The 20,893-nt window shown below is 40.6% G+C and overlaps 1 protein-coding gene across 1 annotated transcript in view; it reads right to left on the bottom strand.

Annotated features, from left to right (window-relative positions):
• Positions 1–18,440, bottom strand: part of ABL2 (ABL proto-oncogene 2, non-receptor tyrosine kinase) — an 88,212-nt gene extending 69,772 nt beyond the window's left edge. The window contains exon 1 of the mRNA XM_036272488.1: positions 18,082–18,440. Within this exon, the coding sequence (XP_036128381.1) occupies positions 18,082–18,238 (157 nt within the window). The 5' untranslated portion in view covers positions 18,239–18,440. The remainder of the gene's footprint in view (positions 1–18,081) is intronic.
• Positions 18,441–20,893: the final 2,453 nt, after the last annotated feature.

Genomic DNA, 20,893 nt, shown 5'->3' with positions numbered 1-20,893 from the left:
GAAAGTAAACTTGCATGACTGGAAGGCTAGGTCATAAAAAACACTGTGGCACTCTGTTCACTCAATCTTGGATATGTTTATAGATTTTAGAGAGAGAGGGAGGGAGGGGGAGACTCCTCCAGCAATGAGTTATAAAACATGTAAAATGTCGTCTACAGGGTAGGCTCACTGGAGATTCAATACCGAAGGTTTTTCTTGGGGGCTGGTCACAGAGGCATCCTCTCCTACCATGTACCAGAATTCCAGACTCCCAGGAGGAAAGCAGGTGTTCAGCATAAGCCACATTGTTCGTACAGACAGTTTAGGCACAGTGAGCCATTCTCAGTTCTGGGAATGGTGTGAACCCTCCTAAAATCCAAGTTTCCAGATACCAGCCAAGGGCCAACCTTGTAAGCAGGCCATTCTAAGTTTATCAGTCTCAGCCTGCCATGTTAATTCTCTTCTGCACAACTGAGATGTTCCCTTTGGAAATAACATTTTTTTTTTGTTTTGGGAAATCCTGTTTTCTATCCAAAATGTGTCCCCATTTCCTGTCATTTTAACTAAAATTTCTTTTCCTGAGATTCTTTTGTAATGTATCAGCTATTTATGCCCAACTTTTAAATTCTTTTTTTACAAGCCATAAATACACTAGATACTTATAAAATAATTAAATTCTGTATCTTTCCTTAAGTAGAATACCTGTAAGAAAAAAGTCCTTACTGTACAAGATTTCAAAACCATAAAAATTTAACCTTAGCACCCTGAGATAAACATCATTTGATGCAATTTAATAGATAGTATTCATCAACTATACTGTAACAGAATCAATAACGTTCCTTAAGAAGAAGAAGAAAGTAGGCCTCAGCCCATTAGATTTCTACGTATTACCAATTAGTATGTTCATGTACAAATGGGCTGTTAACACTGTGGGGGTGCCATTCTTTTATAAATCACACCCAAAAACTAAACAGTAAACCCACACTTCCTTTGTCTTGAAAGAAATTAAACAACTCGTGACATTTTAGAAGGAATAGAATATAACTTTGCTGTCCTCCTCCACATTTTTATTCTCAAGAGCTAATGCCTCAGACGAAATATGTTCTGTGCAAAAGGTTATAAGAAAATTAACATCCTGGAATATTTTAACTTTTATAAAAAAGATGATTTTAAAAAGATGTATACAAATATGTACTTTTGTAGTTTTGATTCTATCAGCAAATTAAGCAATGCTGGATTATAAGTGAATTAGTGCCTGATCTGAACCCTGAAATAATTGTTGAAATGTCTTCTGCCTTTTTTTCCCTACAATTACTTACATTAATGTATGTCCTGCCCTTAAATAAATTTAGTATGAGCTCAGCAGAATGAAGAATACAGAAGCCTTCAAGAACTTAATCTAGCCCTGGCCGGTTTGGCTCAGCGGTTAGAGCGTCGGCCTGCGGTACAGAGAGACCCGGGTTCGGTTCCCGCTAAGGGCATGTACCTTGGTTGCAGTTTGTCCCCAGCCCTGGTTGGTTGCGCGGGTGGCAGCCACTCGATGTGTCCCTTCACATCGATGTTTCTCTCTCTCTGTCTTCCTCTCTCTCCCTCCCGCTCTATCTGAACAAAAAATGGAAAAGTGTCCTCGGGTGAGGATAAAAAAAAAAGAACTTAATCTAACTGAGGAAATGGGAATAATAAAAATTGTAAGACTAAAAGTATAGATGTTAAATAGTGTGAAAAGGAGTAAATTCAAAAGAAGTTCTAAAAAGAAGGCAAAAAAAGAATACCTTTCTCCTTTAAGATTTACAAGGTTCAAAATAGATAAAGTAAAAAAAAGAAAAGATAATTAACAAAAAAATTGTATGTTTGCTTTGTATATATTTTGGTTAACAATACAAATCATATGCATAAAAGAGGACTTAAAAGGATACACACCAGATCTTTAATGATTGTTGTCTCCAAATAGGAAGGTAGGTGTTTGGGTTTATGTTGTTTTATTTTTTGCTTATGTTCTTTTTCTCCTGTAATAAAATATACTGTTTTTATAATAAGGAAAAATTAATTTTCCTTTCCTTTTAAAGAAAATGAAGGAAAATAATAAATTACTTTCCCCCACTTTTTTCTAGTTTAAAGATGGAGCAAGATCTTTGTATTTAATAAACATTTCACATTTAAACAAACAATACAAAATACAAACACTTCACAGTTGGCCATTCTTCTCTTGGTTTTGTTTGTAAGCTGTCCCCTTAAAACTCAGTGACCAAAAAAGATTAATACTGTCCTGGCCAGTCTGGCTCAGCCATTAGAGCTGGGCCTGCGGACAAAAGAGTCACAGGTTCAATTCTGGTCAAGGGCATGTACCTCAGTTGCGGTTAGGTTCCGGGCCCTGGTCAGGGTCATGCTGGAAGCAACCAATTGATCTCTCTCTCTCTCTCTGACCCCATCCCTCCCTACCTTCTTTCTACTCTATCTGAAGATAAAGGATTAAAAAAATTTAAAAAGGCAGACACTAAATACTCCAGAAAAAATCTTCACGTTAGAAACGAGATAGTATGCACCCTCCTATCAGTACAGACTGTCCCCTCATGAGGTCCTCCTCTCAAGGTGACTTTCTTTGATCATTCTTCACTTCTGTTGTTTTCCCAGAGATTCTCCTCCTCAAAGAACAACTCTTAAAATGTTCATTGAAAATTACAGCAACAAAATATGCATTTGTATTAGTTAGAAAGATATACACAGAAGCTGATACATCATGATATACTGGAAAGCACAGTGGGTTAGAGTAAGTCTTACCTTACATTCCAGCTCTAAGCTCTGCTATGTATTATAAATTATCTAATTTGGTATGAATAGGAGATTAAGAGGATTCTTTTTTTTTTTAATCTTCACCAGAGAATATGTTAATTGATCACTGAGAGAGAGAGAGAGAGGGAGAGAGAAGGAGGGAGAGAGGCAGGGAGGGAGATGAACATCAGGAATCAAACCTGCACCAGCACCCGCAACCTTTTGGTATACAAGGTGACACTCCAACCAACTGAGCAACCCAGCCAGGACAAGAGGATTCTTTTTGTGGTAGGCTGATCTAAGGTATTTCTCTTTACACAATACCTACTCACTGTAAAAAAAAAAAAATTCAAATAATATAAACATGTAGAGTTATGACTGAAAGATCCCTTTACATCTCCACTATCACCACCCACCAAGGAGCTTAAGAAAAATACTAATAGGATGGTAACTGTTTCATTCACAGCAATCTGGACCAAGAGGAGCCTCCTCTGAATCTAAAAGACTCTAACAGAGTCTAGAGTTTGAGCTCAGTGTGGTCACTAGATAGAAATTCGGGCTCTCTCTCTAAGGGAGGGGGTTAGTGTGCTGCATATAACACAAAGAGGGACCTAATATTTAGCAACCAGCAGTGCAAACTATGGTAGTCATCACTGCTCCCCATCAAATATTTCTAGCTGCCCTCCCAGGTGCAGAGCAAAACTGCACCTTGCCCCATCCCCTTGATATGATGTGAGGCCATAAGACTTTCTTTGGCTAATGAAATATAAAAGGAAGTGATATATGTCTCTTCCGGCTTTTAAAGTTTCCACTAGTACCACTCTTTTTCCCTCCACTATGGCAACTGCCAGCACTCTAGAATGACAGTAGAATGTCTGCCTGGGTCTATGCGTAACAAAAAATAGGCATAGTCCCTCTCCTCCCACCTCCCGTCAAACCCCCCACCACACACACACACACACACACACACACACACACACACCCCATACTGAACATGTTGTGTGAGTGACAAACTTTTGAAGTGTGAATCTTCTAAGGCGGGGGGAGCGGGGAGACGGAGAGGGGGACTGTTGTTACCAACCCATAACCTACTCTATCCTAACTAGAAGACCAACTGATTCTAAAGTTAATATAGCCCTGGCCGGTTTGGCTCAGCAGTACAGGGCAAAAAAAGATGCCAAAAACTTGCAGTCCCTGAAAGAGAAAGATGGAGTATGCAGTCTTCCTGCTTCTTTGTTTTTATTTTTATTTTTTATCCTCAACCGAGGGTATTTTTTCATTGATTTTTAGATAGAATGGGAAGGAGGGAGAAAGAAAAAGAAAGAGAGAGAAACACTGATGTGAGAGACACATAGATTGGCTACCTCCCGCAAGACCCAGACTGGGGTCAGGGATCAAACCTGCAACCGAAGTATGTGCCCTTGACCGGCAATCGATCCCGAGACTCTGGTCCTCGGGCCAACGCTCTAACCGCTGAGCCAAATCAGCCATGCGGATTATACAATCTTAATTTCTAATGACTTACCAGTTCCAGTTTCCATGAAGTCCCGTCTTGATCCCCAGTGTACCCACATACCACTCTCCCTTCCACATCCTCACCACCTTCTGGAGTTGACCATTTCTTTATTTACACACACACACACACAATTTTTTTCTTAAGGCCCCTACAACTAGCTTACTTTAGAATGATTTCAAAGTGACCTTTGTGAAAGGGGCAAGAAAGATTATAATTCACTAGTGCTAGAACTAGCCAATCAGAATGTTGATAGCAGTACCAAAACCAAAAATCTTATACATTTTACTTACTATACATCCAGAAACACTGAAATCTGATCATTAAGCCTAGGCACAGCACACACCTAAACACAATATACACCTTGTGTTAAGGTCTCAAAATTATTTCAGCCTTTCCATTATCACAACTATTGTTTAAATGCATTTAGAACTGCCCTGGTTGATTTTGCTCAGTGGTTAGAGCGTTGGCCCACAGACCAATGAGTCTCAGGTTCAATTCTGGTCAAGGGCACGTACCTCAGTTTCAGTTCGTGCCCAGCCCTGGTAGGGTCGTGTGGGAGGCAACCAGTCGATGTGTCCCTTTCATGTCGATCTCTCTCTCTCTCTCTCTCTCTCTCTCTCTCTCCCCCCCCCCACTCCCGCCTTCCACCCTCCCTCCCATTCTATCTGAAGATAAATAGAAAAATATCCTTGGGTGAGGAGTTTTAAAAAAATGCATTTAGAACCAATAAAATTAGTTTTTAAAATTTGGGAAGTGTGATATGAATTGAATGTCTGAGAGAGAAGAATAAAGTGAGCAAACAGAAGCTAAAACAAGAGACAAAAAATAAATATTGCCTGAGTGTCTAGCAGCCTTCCACTTCCTGTTTCTGAGCCAGCCTAGCTGCATCAACTAATAATGTAGCACTATGACTATGAATTCTCAACATTAGGAATGTATTTACCAAACTTAACATTTCCCTCAGTGCAAAAACATCAATTACTCAGTAACTGTATGCTTTATTCTAGATGCTAACCACCAATAATGACTTTTCTTTATCCAAAGTGTGGAGAAATAACAATTTCTCTAGTTGCCCTATTAAAATATACAAGGGAATTTCTCTGAAAATACATTTATAATATATATGTGTATATATACATATTTCTGTTACATACATACTTTAGCTATATGTACTATATATACTTTCAATATGTTTTAGAAAGTGGATAAAACATGTGTTACTGCTAATAATAACAGCCAGAATTCATTAAGAAATAAGGATAGATGATCTCTTGCCCTGCAATGTTCCTATACCTCCACCATGCCTCCTCCAACCAAATGCCCTATATTATGTATCACAGAAATGTGATCAGGATGGATAATAATGATAGTGTAAACACTCTTTCAGAATAATCCTTTTTCGCCCTGGCCGGTTTGGCTCAGCAGTTAGAGCGTCAGCCTGCAGTCCACAGAGACCCGGGTTCGGTTCCCGCTAAGGGCATGTACCTTGGCTGCAGTTTGTTCCCGGCCCTGGTTGGGTTGTGTGGGTGGCGGCCACTCGATGTGTCCCTTTCACATCGATGTTTCTCTCTCTTCCTCTCTCTCCTTCCCGCTCTATCTGAGTAAAAAATGGAAAAATGTCCTTGGGTGAGGATAAAAAAAATAAAATAAAATAAAATAAAAAGAACAGAATAATCCTTTTTCTTTAAAAAAAAAAAAAGCTCTCTAGGAATATCAGGTTTTAAGAAAATAAGACTGTTGGTAGAAAGTTACTACTGCAGAAAATATAAATACCTACCTAGAAAGAGAATTAGAGGAAGAATTATTAGATGCAATCTAAGTACAGTAAGGTAACCAGACCCAAGACTGACATAGAAAAAATCACTATTCTTCCTAAACACTAGCAATAATTGGGAAATGTAATACAGGAAGATTACACTTACAGTTACTACAAAAATTATAAAGCACCCTCAAATAAGCCTAACAAGAAATGTCAAAACAAAAAGCTGTCCCAAAACATGATGAAGAAAATGAAAAATCTTTTACTTAAGGACATAAAATATTACCAAAACTGGCAAAGGAACACCATGTTCTTAGATGTAAGGACAAAATAATATAACAATCTAATTCACCCCCAAATCATTATCAAAATCCCATCTGGACTTCTAAATCTTGCTCTGGCCAGGTATCTCAGTTGGTTAGAGCAGCGTCAAGATATGCTAACATGCCCTGGCCGGTTTGGCTCAGTTGGAGCATCGGCCTGCGGTACAGAGAGACCCGGGTTCGGTTCCCGCAAAGGGGACATACCTCGGTTGCAGTTTGTCCCCGGCCCTGATTGGTCGTGCGGGTGGCAGCCACTCGATGTGTCCCTTCACATCGATGTTTCTCTCTCTCTTCCTCTCTCTCCCTCCCGCTCTATCTGAACAAAAAATGGAAAAATGTCCTCAGGTGAGGATAAAAAAAAAAAAAAAAAGATATGTTAACATTTCAAGTTCGATCCCTGGTCAGGGCACATACAAGAATCAACCAATGGATGCATAAATAAGTGGAACACCAAATCAATGCTTCTCTCCCTCCCCACCTTCCTCTCTCTAAAATCAATAAAATAAGTTAAAATAAAATAATATTTCTAAATCTTAACAACCCAATCCAAAGGATCTTTAAAAGATAAATATGCAATAACATCCTAATGAATTTTGAAAAAAACACAATGAGGAACTACGTAGAAAAGCATATACACTTTAAGTTTATAATTATTATATAATTAAAAGAATATGTTAATAAGATGCAGGAAGAAATAAAGATCAACGTAACCATGGAGAGAGTTTTTAAAAGATTTGTAAACATTTACAAATTTAACATATGAGAAATATGATTCTTCAAAGCTGTGGGAATTGAACAATTCACTAATTAGTGCAATGAAAAAACATTAACTTGCTTCCAACCTCAAATAAATTGTGTGTGTGTGTGCGCGCGCGCGTGTGTATATAATTAATATTTCAGATAAGTTCAAGTTGGTAATATAAAAAAATACCAAAAAATGAGATATTTTTAATAATCCTGTAAACAAACAATAATTAATAATGATTACTATCTAAACAAAATAGTTAAAACATCTATCTAGAGCATGAAATGATAAAAAGCTGTTGAAAGAACAAAAAATCTAGCCCTAGCCGGTTTGGCTCAGCAGTTAGAGCGTCAGCCTGCGGTCTAGAGAGACCCAGGTTCAGTTCCCACTAAGGGCACGTACCTCGGTTGCGGTTTGTCCCCAGCCCTGGTTGGCCCTGTGGGTGGCAGCCACTCGATGTGTCCCTTTCACGTCGATGTTTCTCTCTCTCTCTCTCTCTCTCTCTCTCTCTCTCTCTCTCTCCCTCCCACTCTATCTGAACAAAAAAATAGAAAAATGTCCTCAGGTGAGGATAAAAAAAAAATCTATACATACTGCCACAGGAAGGTCTTCTAGACATATTGAGTACAAAGAACAAATTTGGTAGGAAAAAAATCCATACAATATAATGCCATTTATGAAATGGCAAAAGAAGTATTAATATATACACACTCATATACATGTATATACATATAAAGTTCTGAGAAAATACACATCAAACCATGAACCGTTTCCTCTAATAAGGGAATATGGATCGAGGGTAGGAATTCCAAAGATTTTCATGTCTACTCTATATACTTCTATAATTGATTTTTCCTTTACACTGGAATATCTCTTTAAATATTTTTATACAACTAAAATATGCAAATTTCAAGAATAATAAAAGCTACTATAACAAAAACATTCATGCATCAACCTTTCTTTCCTGTAAGAAACAGATGGGTGATACAAATTGTGCCTGTTGGTACTGCTAGTTTTAGGAAAATGTTCTCTTAGTAGTTATCTGGAACCACAAAATGCTAAGTGGCAATCTTTAGTCCTAACTCAGTATTGTTATTTTAATTTGCTAGAATTAGCATAGAGAAGAACATGTTAACAAAATTGTATGTGTACATACTATATATCATATTTAGCCAAAGAACACTTTCTTTGACCTTGACTACATCAACTGGAAGGTTTCTAAAGCCCCCCTCTCCTTGGAAAGCAAACCAGGGAATATAAATTGCCTGGGCCTTCTGAGCTTCGTGTTCTGCTGGATCAAAAGCCAGAACTGGCAGAGCTCTCTATGAAGGAGCCGGCAGTATCACCATCAGAGTCAGCACATCTACCATACCAAGCAGAGAGGGAGGAAAAAAGCTGAATATAGTTCTTATTTTTTTAAGCAACCAAAATTAAATTTAGCAGAGTATTATATTTAATGTGTATCAACCTATGCATTTATGAGTGGAAGTTCAATAGAAAATAATACTGAGAAATTTTTCTAATTATAATTAGTATAATGGCCACAATTTACATACTAAAATTAGGCACTAAAACCAAAAAGGCAGAAATTAGTAACCAAGAGTTATTGGACAAAATATCATACTCAAAGATACACAAAACAAGTCTAGTTTTTTTTAGCTGTCTCATGAGGATATTCATCAACATCTATTTAAGAAACATTATTCTTTTGGACAGCAGTTCTATCTAAAATATGGGGGTTTTTTTTGGTACGTGCCCCTAGCAGGAACCGAACCTGAGACTCTCTGGTCCGCAGACAGATGCTCCAACCACTGAGCCAAACCGGCCAGGGTGAAAATATGTTTATTTATTTTCTTTAGAGAGAAAGAGAAACATCAATGTGAGAGAGAAACATCCATCAGATGCCTCCTGCATGCCCCCCACTAGGGATCGAGCCCAAAACCACAGCATATGCTCTGACCAAGAATCAAACCAGGACCTCTCAGTCCATTGCATGACGACACTCAATCCAGTAAGCCACACCAGCCAGGCAAATTCTATCTAAATTGTACCTAAAAACTCTCAGAGAAATCAACATAGGCAATTACTACAGAATAAATTAATAAAGAACACAGAAAATACTCTGTAGTTTAGCTAATTTTTTTTTAATTCTGCCATAGTACCTAAAGAGGAAAAAAAGTCCTTATAAGTTGTATATTGCAAGAATAAACTAATTGTGGCTACATAGATTTCAACACAAGATCATTGGAATACTTCATTTTTAACTATTCTATAAAATAGTGCCACCCTAAAATTATCTATGTTTAGTCTCAAACACCCTAGCATATAAGCTCCTATATCTGGATATTTTATATATCTGTATATATATCAGGATATTGAGAAAAAAATAGTCACCCACACTTTTATCAAGTAAAACTATTAATAATCAGACATATTGTCATTTAACATGTTTTAATCAACCATGACTATTACAGAAATATATAAAATATACAGAATAAATATGAAAAAAATTTTCCACAATTACACCTACTATGTGGCGTGTACTGTACTGTGTGCGAAGGACACAAGGTAAAGAAATCAATTCTTACAACCTAGTATCTTAGGATCTAAGAGTCATTAACACAAATATTTATGCAATTGATACACAATATCATCAGTCAGTAGTTTTCTAAAGAGCATCTACCAGTATGGTCTAATAAATCAACTACAAATATTAGAAAATATATATAGCTAACAATTTATACTTTCTTTCACATTCATAGAGAAGCATGGTTTGGTGCATTCATCTTCTTATAGTGGCCCAATACACAATCACTGATATCTGTTAAGTATTCTGGACAGTTTCTAAAGAGCAAAGAGAGTAAGAGTTGTAATTTACTACAGAGACAGAGGATATAAACACCTTCAAATAAGAATATTAGTAACAATAAGCCTAGAGGTTAAGACAGCAGTTCAATGTTACCATGGGATTCCAAAAGGCATCATTCGTGCCTACAGCTCCCTTGGTTAGACCATAATATCTAAGTCTGAATCTGTAGCCACAGAGTATTCAGACCTAACCCTGGCCTGCCATTCTGAAAACTTCAATACTGGTCTCAAGAGAGATAGGGGAAAAAAGCCTAAGTACCTTTGCACGCGCGCGCGCGCACACACACACTTATATACATATACACACACCCCAAAGGGTTAGACAACATCGTATTCCAAAATTGTAGAATCACAAATAGGCATCCCAATTTCTTTGGTCTCTATAATCTTTTTCAATTTGGGCAAGTAAGGTTTGATGAGGTTTAAAAAACAAAACACCAGATACTAAGTACTTAAAACATCTGACACACAGCACCCAATAGGTGGCAATTTTTTCTTCACCACTTCTTCCAAGAACTGAGTCCCACCCTAACTCTGTCAACAAAACCCTATGTGCCCTACCTCCCTTTTCCCTGATATTCAAGAGTCTTTCAAAGGTGAGTCTCTCAACAGACCTTCACCATATGAACCTTTAGACAAAAAAAAAAAAAAAAAAAAAAAAGTGAGGCCAAAGCAAAAACACATAATATCTTCCTTCTACCAAAAGATGATGTAAAACAGTGATGCTTATATGTGTACACTAGACTTGGGACACATGGACATGAACTAGTTTTAGGTAGAAGACAATACATGTTTTCAGACACAACTGAAAGTCTTTGAATCACCTCTGACCCATTATTCTTCTTAATCTCACGTTACCAATGGTTCTCAAAGTGTGACCCCCTAACCAGCTGCATCAGCAACACCTGGAAATCTGTCAGAAATGCAAATTTTGGAATCCCACTTGAAACCAGAATCAGAAACTCTGAGGGTCAGACCCAGCAATCTGTGTTTTAACAAGCTCTCCACGCTAAAGTTTGAGAACAGCTGTTCTACATAATTTGGTGAAGCATCTATAGTGAAAACTCCAAATTTACCTATTCCAGAAAAAAAAATCTGTTAAGATTGATGAGGTTGACATTGTTAAGTATTTTGAAATCTCATATCCATAGTATAAGAAAATGGTCATTTGACTAACAAAATCAAGAATATAAAAATTCGACTGAAAAATGCTTTTATAAAAAACTTTATAATCAGAGGTAACAATAATACAGGGAGGCACAAAAAGCACTAAAGGATGTCAGATAAAGGAGGTTACAATATAAAAAGTCATTAAATATTAACTATCAAATAAATGTGTCAGATTAGAATGAAAGCTCTACCTAAACTTTACATCTGCATTGGCCTGTGTTTCTGGTTAAACTTCTCTGAAGGAAGAAAAAAACAGCCTATGAAAAGAGTGAGTGAAAAAGAACCATGGACTGTCCTCCAACGGACACCCAAGCCCTAAGACAAGTCATCGTGAGAGGATATTATTTACCTTCAGAGGAATGTAGGCCTATTGTAATTTCAGATTCTCCTATTATTTCAGATCCCCCGAATTTCCCTACCTTTTTGCTCCTTTCTGGAAGTCCTTTAATAACCAGAGTCACTTGAGAGAAAAACAGAGATTTAAGGAGAGAAAACAGAGACTTAAAATGTAAATGTTAAGACAATTCTACACGTCAGCATGCCATCATGTTGACAATACAGTGTCTTAGATAGTTTACAAAACATTTTCACATATGACTCATAATCTTCACAACCGTCTTGAGGTAAGTAACAATGACTACAAAACTGCTGTTTATTGAGTACTTAGTGCCTGGTACTTTCCTTAAGAGCCTTACATAATTTTATTATTTAATTCAACAATCTGTTGAGGTTGGAGTCGTAAACCATTTACTAAAGTCACATACAAGGCAGGATTTGAATCCAATTCTATCTAATTTGAAAACTCATGTTCTCTAAATCTCTACACTCTGACATGATTTGGAGAAAAGGGCTTGAGTTTCAGTCCCATACTTAACAGCTAGGTGACCTTGAAAGTCACTCAATTCTCTTAACTCTTCTTCACCTATTAAATGAGCTTAATACCTGCCCCCACCTATTTCAGAGTAGCAGTAAAAATTAAATGAGGTAAACATCATAAAAGGTCTTCATAACAACAACACAAATATAAATTTATTATCATCATCATTCCCAATTTTGATAAAGAGAATAAACAGGAAATAGAATGGGTATTAGAAGGGGAAAGATGCTGGGTTTTGTCTGTTTTTTTATCCTCACCCAAGGATATTTTTGCATTTATCTTCAGATAGAATGGGAGGGAGAGAGGGAGGAAGAGAGAGGGAAACATCAATGTGAGAGAGATACATCAACAGGTTGCCCACCCACACAACCCCAACCAGGGCCAGGGACAAACTGCAACTAAGGTACGTGCCCTTAGCAGAAACCAAACCCAGGACACTCTGGTCAGCAGGTCGATGCTCTAACTGCTGAGCCAAACCGGCCAGGGGCTGTCTTTTGTTTTCTTTTTAAAGTATGCTGAAGTCCCTTAAGGAGAAACTTCAGCCTTCATAATTTACCTGGGACGCTACTGGAAATTGGACTGTGATAGCATCATCTGTACCACAATTTATATTGCCATTTTGCTAAAAATACAGACACAGCTATGTATCTGTAACTTATACAGATTTGAAATGTAATAAAAATCTAACAGCTAATCTTTTATTTTTACTTTAAGGCTTAACTCTTGTAAGAATCAGCGACCACCATATTGTTCTTTTCTACAGTGTCAACCTGGGGTGCCTATATCTTTCATTCTGCAAAGAATAAAACATAAACTATAGATCCAAAATAAATAAATCAGGCCACTCAAAATGATGAGTTTGATTTACAGGAAAATTTCTATTATTCAAAATTCCACAACTTAAGGTTAACTTTTTTTAATCCTCACCAGAGGATATTTTTCTGTTTATCTTCAGAATGAAAGGGAGAGGGAGGGAAAGAGAGAAAAACATCAACGTGAGATGGACACATCAACTGGTTGCTTCCCGCATGACCCCTACCACGGCTGGGGACAAACCACAATGGAGGTTTCTGCCCTTGTCTGGAATCGAACCCACTACTCATTGGTCGCTGAGCCAAAGTGGCCATTACTTAAGGTTAACTTTTAATAGTATTTTCAGCAAATGAATGAGAGAAGGAAGTAAAGTTGAAGTGAAATCATTCAACTGTTGTGAGGTATGTCAAATATTAAAAAAGAAAAGTATTTAACCCTAGCTTACTTACTTGTTACAAAATATCACCTCACCAAAAAGGTTCAATAACAGAATTCAGGAAAGTCACACAGTACTAATAGCTTTCATACCAAAGACAGACCTATTATTTATTTATTTATTTATTTTCATTTTTGAGCGAGAGGGAGAGATGGAAACATCGATGAGAGAGAACAACAATTGGCTACCTCCTGCATGCCCCCTACTAGGGATTTGACCCACAACCTGGGCATGTGCCCTAACCGGGAATCGAACCAGCAACATCTTGGTGCATATGTCAATGCTCAACCACTGAGCCACACCAGCTGGCCAACAGCCCTATTATTTTATTCTTTCTAAATGACATGCACAAAAATCACTTTTAGCAAGGCAAATTATTATAACAACTTACCATATATTAACAATAAAAAATACCATTCTCATTTTCAATAAGAAAATACCATTTCCTTTTACAGAAGAGAAATCATGGACTCTGATAAACTATTTCTGTAACACGTACATTTTTACTGATTAACTACATACAATATTTTATGTACTTTAAACTTACATGTAAACTCAACAGCTTGTTAGACCTAACTTTCATGCATAAAACTATGTGCAAATACCTCAATACTGAAACTCAAAACAGCGATTTCTACACTAGTTCTGGATCCAGATTTTTTGTGTAAATGTCAAATGAAAGGTGCACTGAGGAGCTTTTGAATCTAATTTATTTATTCACTCAATTCAGAATCTACCACATGTTTCTAGGCAGTGGTTCTCAAGTAGGAGCAACTATGCCCCCCAGGGGACATTTAGCAATGCCTGGAAATGTTTCTGGTTGTCACAATTAGGGAAGGGGCAGGTGGCTGTTGCCAGAAAGGTATGCTACTGGCATCTAGTAAGTAGAAGCCAAGGATGCTGCTAAACATTTTATAAAGCACAGGATAGCCCCCCACAACAAAGAATTATCCACCCCAAAATGTCAATGCTGCCAAGCTTGAGAAACTGATCTATCGAAAAGTTTATAAATACTCATCGGTCAAAAACCAGTACTCACTTCACCTTTGCTTTCTATATTATGTGCTAATTCTGTTTTTATACTAGTCTTGGGCAACAATCTTACCCTATTCCCACCCTTTCAATCAGCTTCTAACTTCCAAACCTGGCAAAAGAATCATCATCTCAACCAATTTCAAAACCGTATAATCTTTGACTCATGCCTATTTTTAATAGTAGTAGTACAAATGGTAGCAGCTAACACATACTAGCTATGTGCCAGGTACTAGTCTAAGTGCCTCACATATATTAACTCATTAAATCTAGGTTTAATTACCATGTACTCTTATTAGGCCCATTTTACAAATGGAGAATCTAAGGCCAAAATGGTTAAATAACTTGCCCAAGGTCACTCAGATAAGCAGTAGCTGAACCAGGTTTCAAATCCAGGCAGAATGGCACCAGAGTTCATGCCCTTAATAATATTCCAAAGTGATCTCTCCTCTTTCACTCTCTCTGTCAGATCATGAAGTCCTTTAAGTTCCACAAGGACAGGGACTCTGTTATACTCACAGCAACATTGTCAGAGCCCAGTAGATAACAGACGCTCAAAAAACTTGTTAGCCCAGCCCTGGCCGGTTTGGCTCAGCGGTTGGAGCGTCGACCTGCGGTCCAGAGAGTCCTGGGTTCGGTTCCCGCTAAGGGCATATGCCTTGGTTGCAGTTTGTCCCCGGCCCTGGTTGGGCTGTGAGGGTGGCAGCCACTCAATGTGTCCCTTTCACGTCGATGTTTCTCTCTCCCCCCCCCCCGCCCTACTCTATCTGAACAAAATATCAAAAAAAGAAATTTGTTAGCCCGGCCGGTGTTGCTCAGTGGTTGAGCGTCGATCCATGCACTAAGAGGTCGCTGGCTCTATTCCCGGTCAGGGCACATGCCCAGGTTGTGAGCCTGAACCTCAGTGGTGGGCATGCAGGAGGCGGCCAATCGATGTTCTCTCTCATCGATGTCTGTCTGTCTGTCTCTCTCTCTCTCCCTCCCTCTCCCTTCCTCTCTCTCTAAAATCAATAAAGAAAAAAAACAAAGACACCCTGGCCGGTTTGGTTCAGTGGTTACAGCATCAGCCCACAGACCAATGAGTCTCAGGTTCCATTCCAGTCCAGTCAAGGGCAATACCTTGATTACAGTCCATCCTTGGCCCTGGTTGGGGTCATGCGGGAGGCAACCAGTTGATGTGTCTATCTCACATCAATGTTTCCCTCTCTCTTTCTCCCTCCGTCCCTCCCATTCTATCTGAAGATAAATGGAAAAATATCCTCAGGTGGGAATTTTAAAAAACCAAAAATGGTAAGTAACTAAATCGCCTAGCCAGGCAAAGTGATTATCAGGACTTGATTCTTGCCATTTTTGCTCTACTATTCATTCCTGGAGTATTTGTTTCACTCCTGACAGATGTCTTCTATCAACAAATTATATTCATTTCCATTGTTCATGCTCAAGTTGTTTCTCCTAAACAGCCTGCCCTAGTTTTCTTGCTCCATAGATCCTATTCCTATCTGTCCTTCAAAACCTATTCCTATCTTATTCTTCATGACTTCCTCATTCTCTGAAAATCTTTGAATAAGATAGTAGAGGAAGAGGATCACCGATGCCTACCGAGCCAAGTTTAATGCATACCAACACTTTCCACAAAACAAAGCTACTTGGATTTCTTCCCTGAAAACTATTCACTCACTCTTCCCTCCTGTGTTTTAGAAAGTGATTTCAATAAAGAGTAAGTCATATAGCACCTTCATAACATGTTCATTCACGTACCCAGAAGAAAAGCTCACTCACATCTTTAATAGTAGACATGTAATTCTTGAATGGCCCCAAATCACGTGTATCTCCTCCACTAAGAAACAACTCAGCTGCCCTGGCCGGTTTGGCTCAGCGGTTAGAGCTCGGCCTGCGGTCCTGAGAGACCCGGGTTCGGTTCCCGCTAGGGGCCCGTACCTCGGTTGCAGTTTGTTCCCGGCCCTGGTCGGTTGTGCGGGTGGCAGCCACTCGATGTGTTCCTTTCACATCGATGTTTCTCTCTCTCTCTCTGTTCCTCTCTCTCCCTCCCACTCTACCTGAACAAAAAATGGAAAGAAAAAAAAAAACTCAGCTTCTTCTTGAAGTCCAAACCTAGAGCTCTCTGAATACAACTCGCCTAGCAGTCACAGATCATCTCTTTCTTTGCATTACTTCCTCCAAAACTCCAGTTCTAATGAACAGTTCACACTTCCTTTTCTTCCCCCTCTTCCCTACACTGTGCAGTACAGTATAGAATAACCTGTCTCTTTTATTCTATAGGCCTCTTCAGTGAAATTCCAGTTTGCTACCTCTCATCCAACCTCAACTATCCATTCCTTTATATAGAGGTCACATATATCTCTTTAGCTTCTCTCAGTCTTAGGATATCTAAACCCCATGAAGGTCAATTTTGTTTTTTCCCCCTTCTCCACTCTTCCTTCCTCTAGAAAAACGGTCTTAGAAGTGGTGTGGGTGGGTGCAACTCAGAGGAAATGCAAAAGAATCCACTGGGCTGCAGGAAAAGATATAAATTAGAACTCTTATACTTACTTTTCATTTCATGCTTTCTTAAATTCTATTTATGTGTACGTTATAAATTACATAACATATTAGCACAGTAGGACAAGTATAAAATTTAAAACATACATTAATTCCTGAGGTTTATGCTCTTTTACTGATAAAAGTGTATGATCAAAAGAGTTTGGAAATAGCCCTGGCGGGTTTGGCTCAGCTGTTAGAGCGTCAGCCCGAAGACCAAAGAGTCACAGGTTCGATTCCAGTCAAGGGCATGTACCTTGGTTATAGTTCGATCCCTGGCCTTGGTTGGGGTTGTACCGGAGGCAGCTAGTCAATGAGTCTCTCACAACGACATTTCTCTCTTTCTCCCCCTCACTCTTCTCCCCCCATCCCCTCTCTCCCTCCTTCCCCTTCTCCTTCCTACTCTATCTGAAAATCAATGGAAAAATATGCTCGGGTGAGGACTGAAGAAAAAAAAAAAAAGAGTTTGGAAATAACTACTCTAAAAATACCTTAATAACCAAAGTCATAGGTTCCAGACTACAGAGGAGGTAAGTATGAGTACATGCACACACAGTAGGAAGAAAACATGTTCATATCCAAAGTCCCAACCAGGCCCACCAACCTCTAACCCCTACCACCCATCTCAGAATTCTCTCCTTCAAAGAACAGAACAGAGGTATGGTTTGGCAAAGCCCTTCATTTTCAGTTGGGGGGGAGGGGGTCAAAGAGTCCTGAGATACTACCCTTATCTTTCCCAGAGAAAGGTATTTCGGGCAGGCACTGTTCACCACCCCGACCCTGCACATCTCCTGACTTGCAGATACACTTTACACGCCACTGTCTCCTGCGACTCAGTTGTTATTTCCCAATATCCCTTTAAAGCACAACTCACGTTCCCTTTGCTAACATCGGCTCATGCTAACACCTCCAGGACTGAGCCCACACCTCCCCTCATCCTTCCCTCCCCTGGCGATACTATCCACCGTCCCCGAGCCGCGCAGTCGGGTCCCAGGGTACAGGACAGTCCATCCACCGTCCCTAAGCCCACTTCTCTTTCCTTCTCCGCCCCCGGGAGCTGCCAGCCAGGCTGGAGACGGGAGGGGGAGGGGTGTGACTCGCCTCCCATGACTGGCCCAGATGGCAGCACATTCCGCCCCCACTCTCGGGCACCCTTCCACCGCTCGACCCCCTGGGGCTGCGTGTCCGCCGCCCACCCCGCCCCAACCCCACCCCCGGCCCCCCGACTCCGTCCGCCGGCTCCCGGGCACACTCACCATGCTGGGTGAAGATATTGAAGCCGGCCTCTGTGGCGCGCCCCGCCAGGTCCCGCCTGCGGCCGGAGGGCCTGGCTGCACTGCTGCCCCGGTTCCCGCGGGGCTGCGGCTGCTGAAGCCCCGGAGCCTCCCCGACGCGGCCCACCTGCTGCCCCATCCCTGCGCTCGCGTACTCCCGCGCCCCCGCCGACCCGCGGTCACATTCCTCCTCGGCTCCGGCCTCGGGCTCCTGGGGCGGCTCCGGCCTCCGTGCCAGTCCAGGCCCCGGCGCTGAGAAGCCGGGCCGCCGGCGGCTCCGCACCCGCACTTCTCACAGCAGCCGCCGCGCTGCCTCTCGGCGACTCACAGAGCCTGCTTTTCCCTCCTCCTCCCGCGGCTCCGCACCCCCAGCGCCGCCGCCGCCATCTTTAAACCACCGAGCACGGGGAGAGCGTGGGCAGAGCGTCTCCCGCCCCCCTCCGGACCAGTCACCTCCGCTACTCCGAGGGAGGGCTTCCCGGCGCCCCGCCCCGGCCCCGCCCCGCCTCCTCGCGGGGTGGGTCCCCAGTGCCCACCTCGCAGGCACGTCCCTGCTGCGTCAGGTCTTTCGGCCCCTCTGCCCCTTCCCCCACCTCGATTTCCCACGTTCCGCTCCGTACGCTACCGCCTTTGGAGGTTGGTGGGTGTCAAGCCCCCGTCCCACCTCCACCTGTCAAATCAATCAGGCCGGCGAGGCGCCCCAGGTGCGCCGCCGGTTAGCGGGCACAGCTTGGGACAGAAAAGCACAGGCCATGTGGTGCTGGCCATCCAGGTGAGGTTCCCTAAAGTGCTCAAGAGAATCTCTTTAAACTCTTGTCAGCAGCACACCTAGAGTCAAAATCATCCAAAATGTACGTGAAGATGGTAAAGAGGTACACTATTGTTTCATTGTAATTTTTTAAAAATTATTTCATGACGGTAGATTGCACTCGGCTCGGTTGTCTGCATTGTGCAGATTGACTGGAGAAGCACTTGTGGCCCCGTTCCTCGTATTGGATTACCGGGAATTCCTCTTGGACTTCTTTACCACCTAACCACATGTGAGTTTCTTTTACCCTCACAATGCTTGACAGTAAAGCTAATCTTCAATCTTCCCACTGGCGTTCTTGACATACGTCTTTTGATGACAAAAGAGGAAAAAAATCTATCTTTGATCCTGTTTCTGAGTCAGAACTTACACACCTTTATCTTATCTAAAGAGAGTGACTCAAGCAGAAGTGTTTTTGTACACGCACACACATACATATTCATGTGTAAATATTCACTTATCTCCCCATTACACATTCTTGCATCTTGATATTGATCCTGTCTTTTAAATTTTCAAAGAATTGGGTAATTATCTTCCTTCGGTTTTTATGCTTCCTTTATAAAAAGTATCAGTTAGTTATGCCCAGTCGGTGTGGCTCAGTGGATTGAGTGTTGTCCCATGGACTGAGAGGTCCCAGCTCGATTCCCATCAGGGCACTTGCCTGGGTTTCGTCCCCAGTGAGGGGTGTGCAGGAAGCAGCCAATCGATGTTTCTCTCTCATATCGATGTTTCTCTCTCTCTCTCTCTCTCTCTTCATTCCTCTTTCTCTCTAAAAAATCATTAAAAACATTTTTTAAAGTATCAATTATTGTAAGTACCACACTGAAATTTTGCTTAAAATTAAAGCAGAGAGGATGGGAGCCATGGCAAAGAAGCAACAAAACAACCACTGGGAAGATAGTTTAGGCAGAAGAGGTAAATGCTGGTCCGTTACATATCTTTCCTAGAACAAGCCTGACCTTAGATGAACCATCAACTGACAATGATACTCACTATTATAAGAGAACAATGAAATTATTCCATTGCCATCCAGGCTGTGGCCAGAAATAATTGAAATTGCCCCCAAAATGGGAACAGAACCACTATGCTTTAGCACTGAACAAAATATAAATTTTCGCCCTGGCCGGTTTGGCTCAGCGGTTAGAGCGTCCACCTGCGGTCCGGAGAGACCCGGGTTCGGTTCCCGCTAAGGGCATGTACCTCGGTTGCAGTTTGTCCCCGGCCCTGGTTGGTTGTGCGGGTGGCAGCCACTCGATGTGTCCCTTTCACATCGATGTTTCCCTCTCTCTCTCTTCCTCTCTCTCCCTCCGACTCTGTCTGTATACAAAAAAATGGAAAAATGTCCTCGGATGAGGATTAAAAAATAATAATAATAAATAAAATAAAATAAAATATAAATTTTCCATGTGGATCAAAATTTTCCTGTTTAAAATACTTTTTCCCCTTTTAATTCCCAAAGTGTTAGCAACTACCGGAGGGAAAAAATCATTCACAAGGGATAAAAGTGGTTATAGAGCACAAATTTGGTTTGTTGTTTTGATTTTTGGTATCTGGGAGAATTTCAGTTTGGGGATAACAGTCTGGCTTCTCTGCTAGTGTTATATAATGCTATGTAATTGATGCATGTTTCATAATAGATGAGTATAGTATAACAGTGTTTAGGGGCAGTAACTCTGAAGACTGCTTGAGTTCAAAAGTGGGCTCTTATACTTACTAGCTATTTGTTCTTGATCAAATAACCTTTTTGTGCATCAGTTCCTCGTCTGTGAGGTGATGATAATAACAACAATACCTACCTTATAGGGCTTTTGTGAGAAATCGATTAATATATAGAAAGCACCTAAAACAGTAGTGGGCATGTGTCACACCAGCGCTTACTACTCATATCAAAAAACATGTAATGTTTTTAGAAGTCCATCAGCCTTTCCAAGCCTAATTTCTACAAGTGGTATAAACTTAAATCATGGAACAAATTCTACAGTATTT

The sequence above is a fragment of the Molossus molossus genome, unplaced genomic scaffold (genome assembly GCF_014108415.1).
Source record: "Molossus molossus isolate mMolMol1 unplaced genomic scaffold, mMolMol1.p scaffold_m16_p_20, whole genome shotgun sequence".
NCBI lineage: Eukaryota > Metazoa > Chordata > Mammalia > Chiroptera > Molossidae > Molossus > Molossus molossus.
This window is presented reverse-complemented; position numbering and strand designations above follow the sequence as displayed.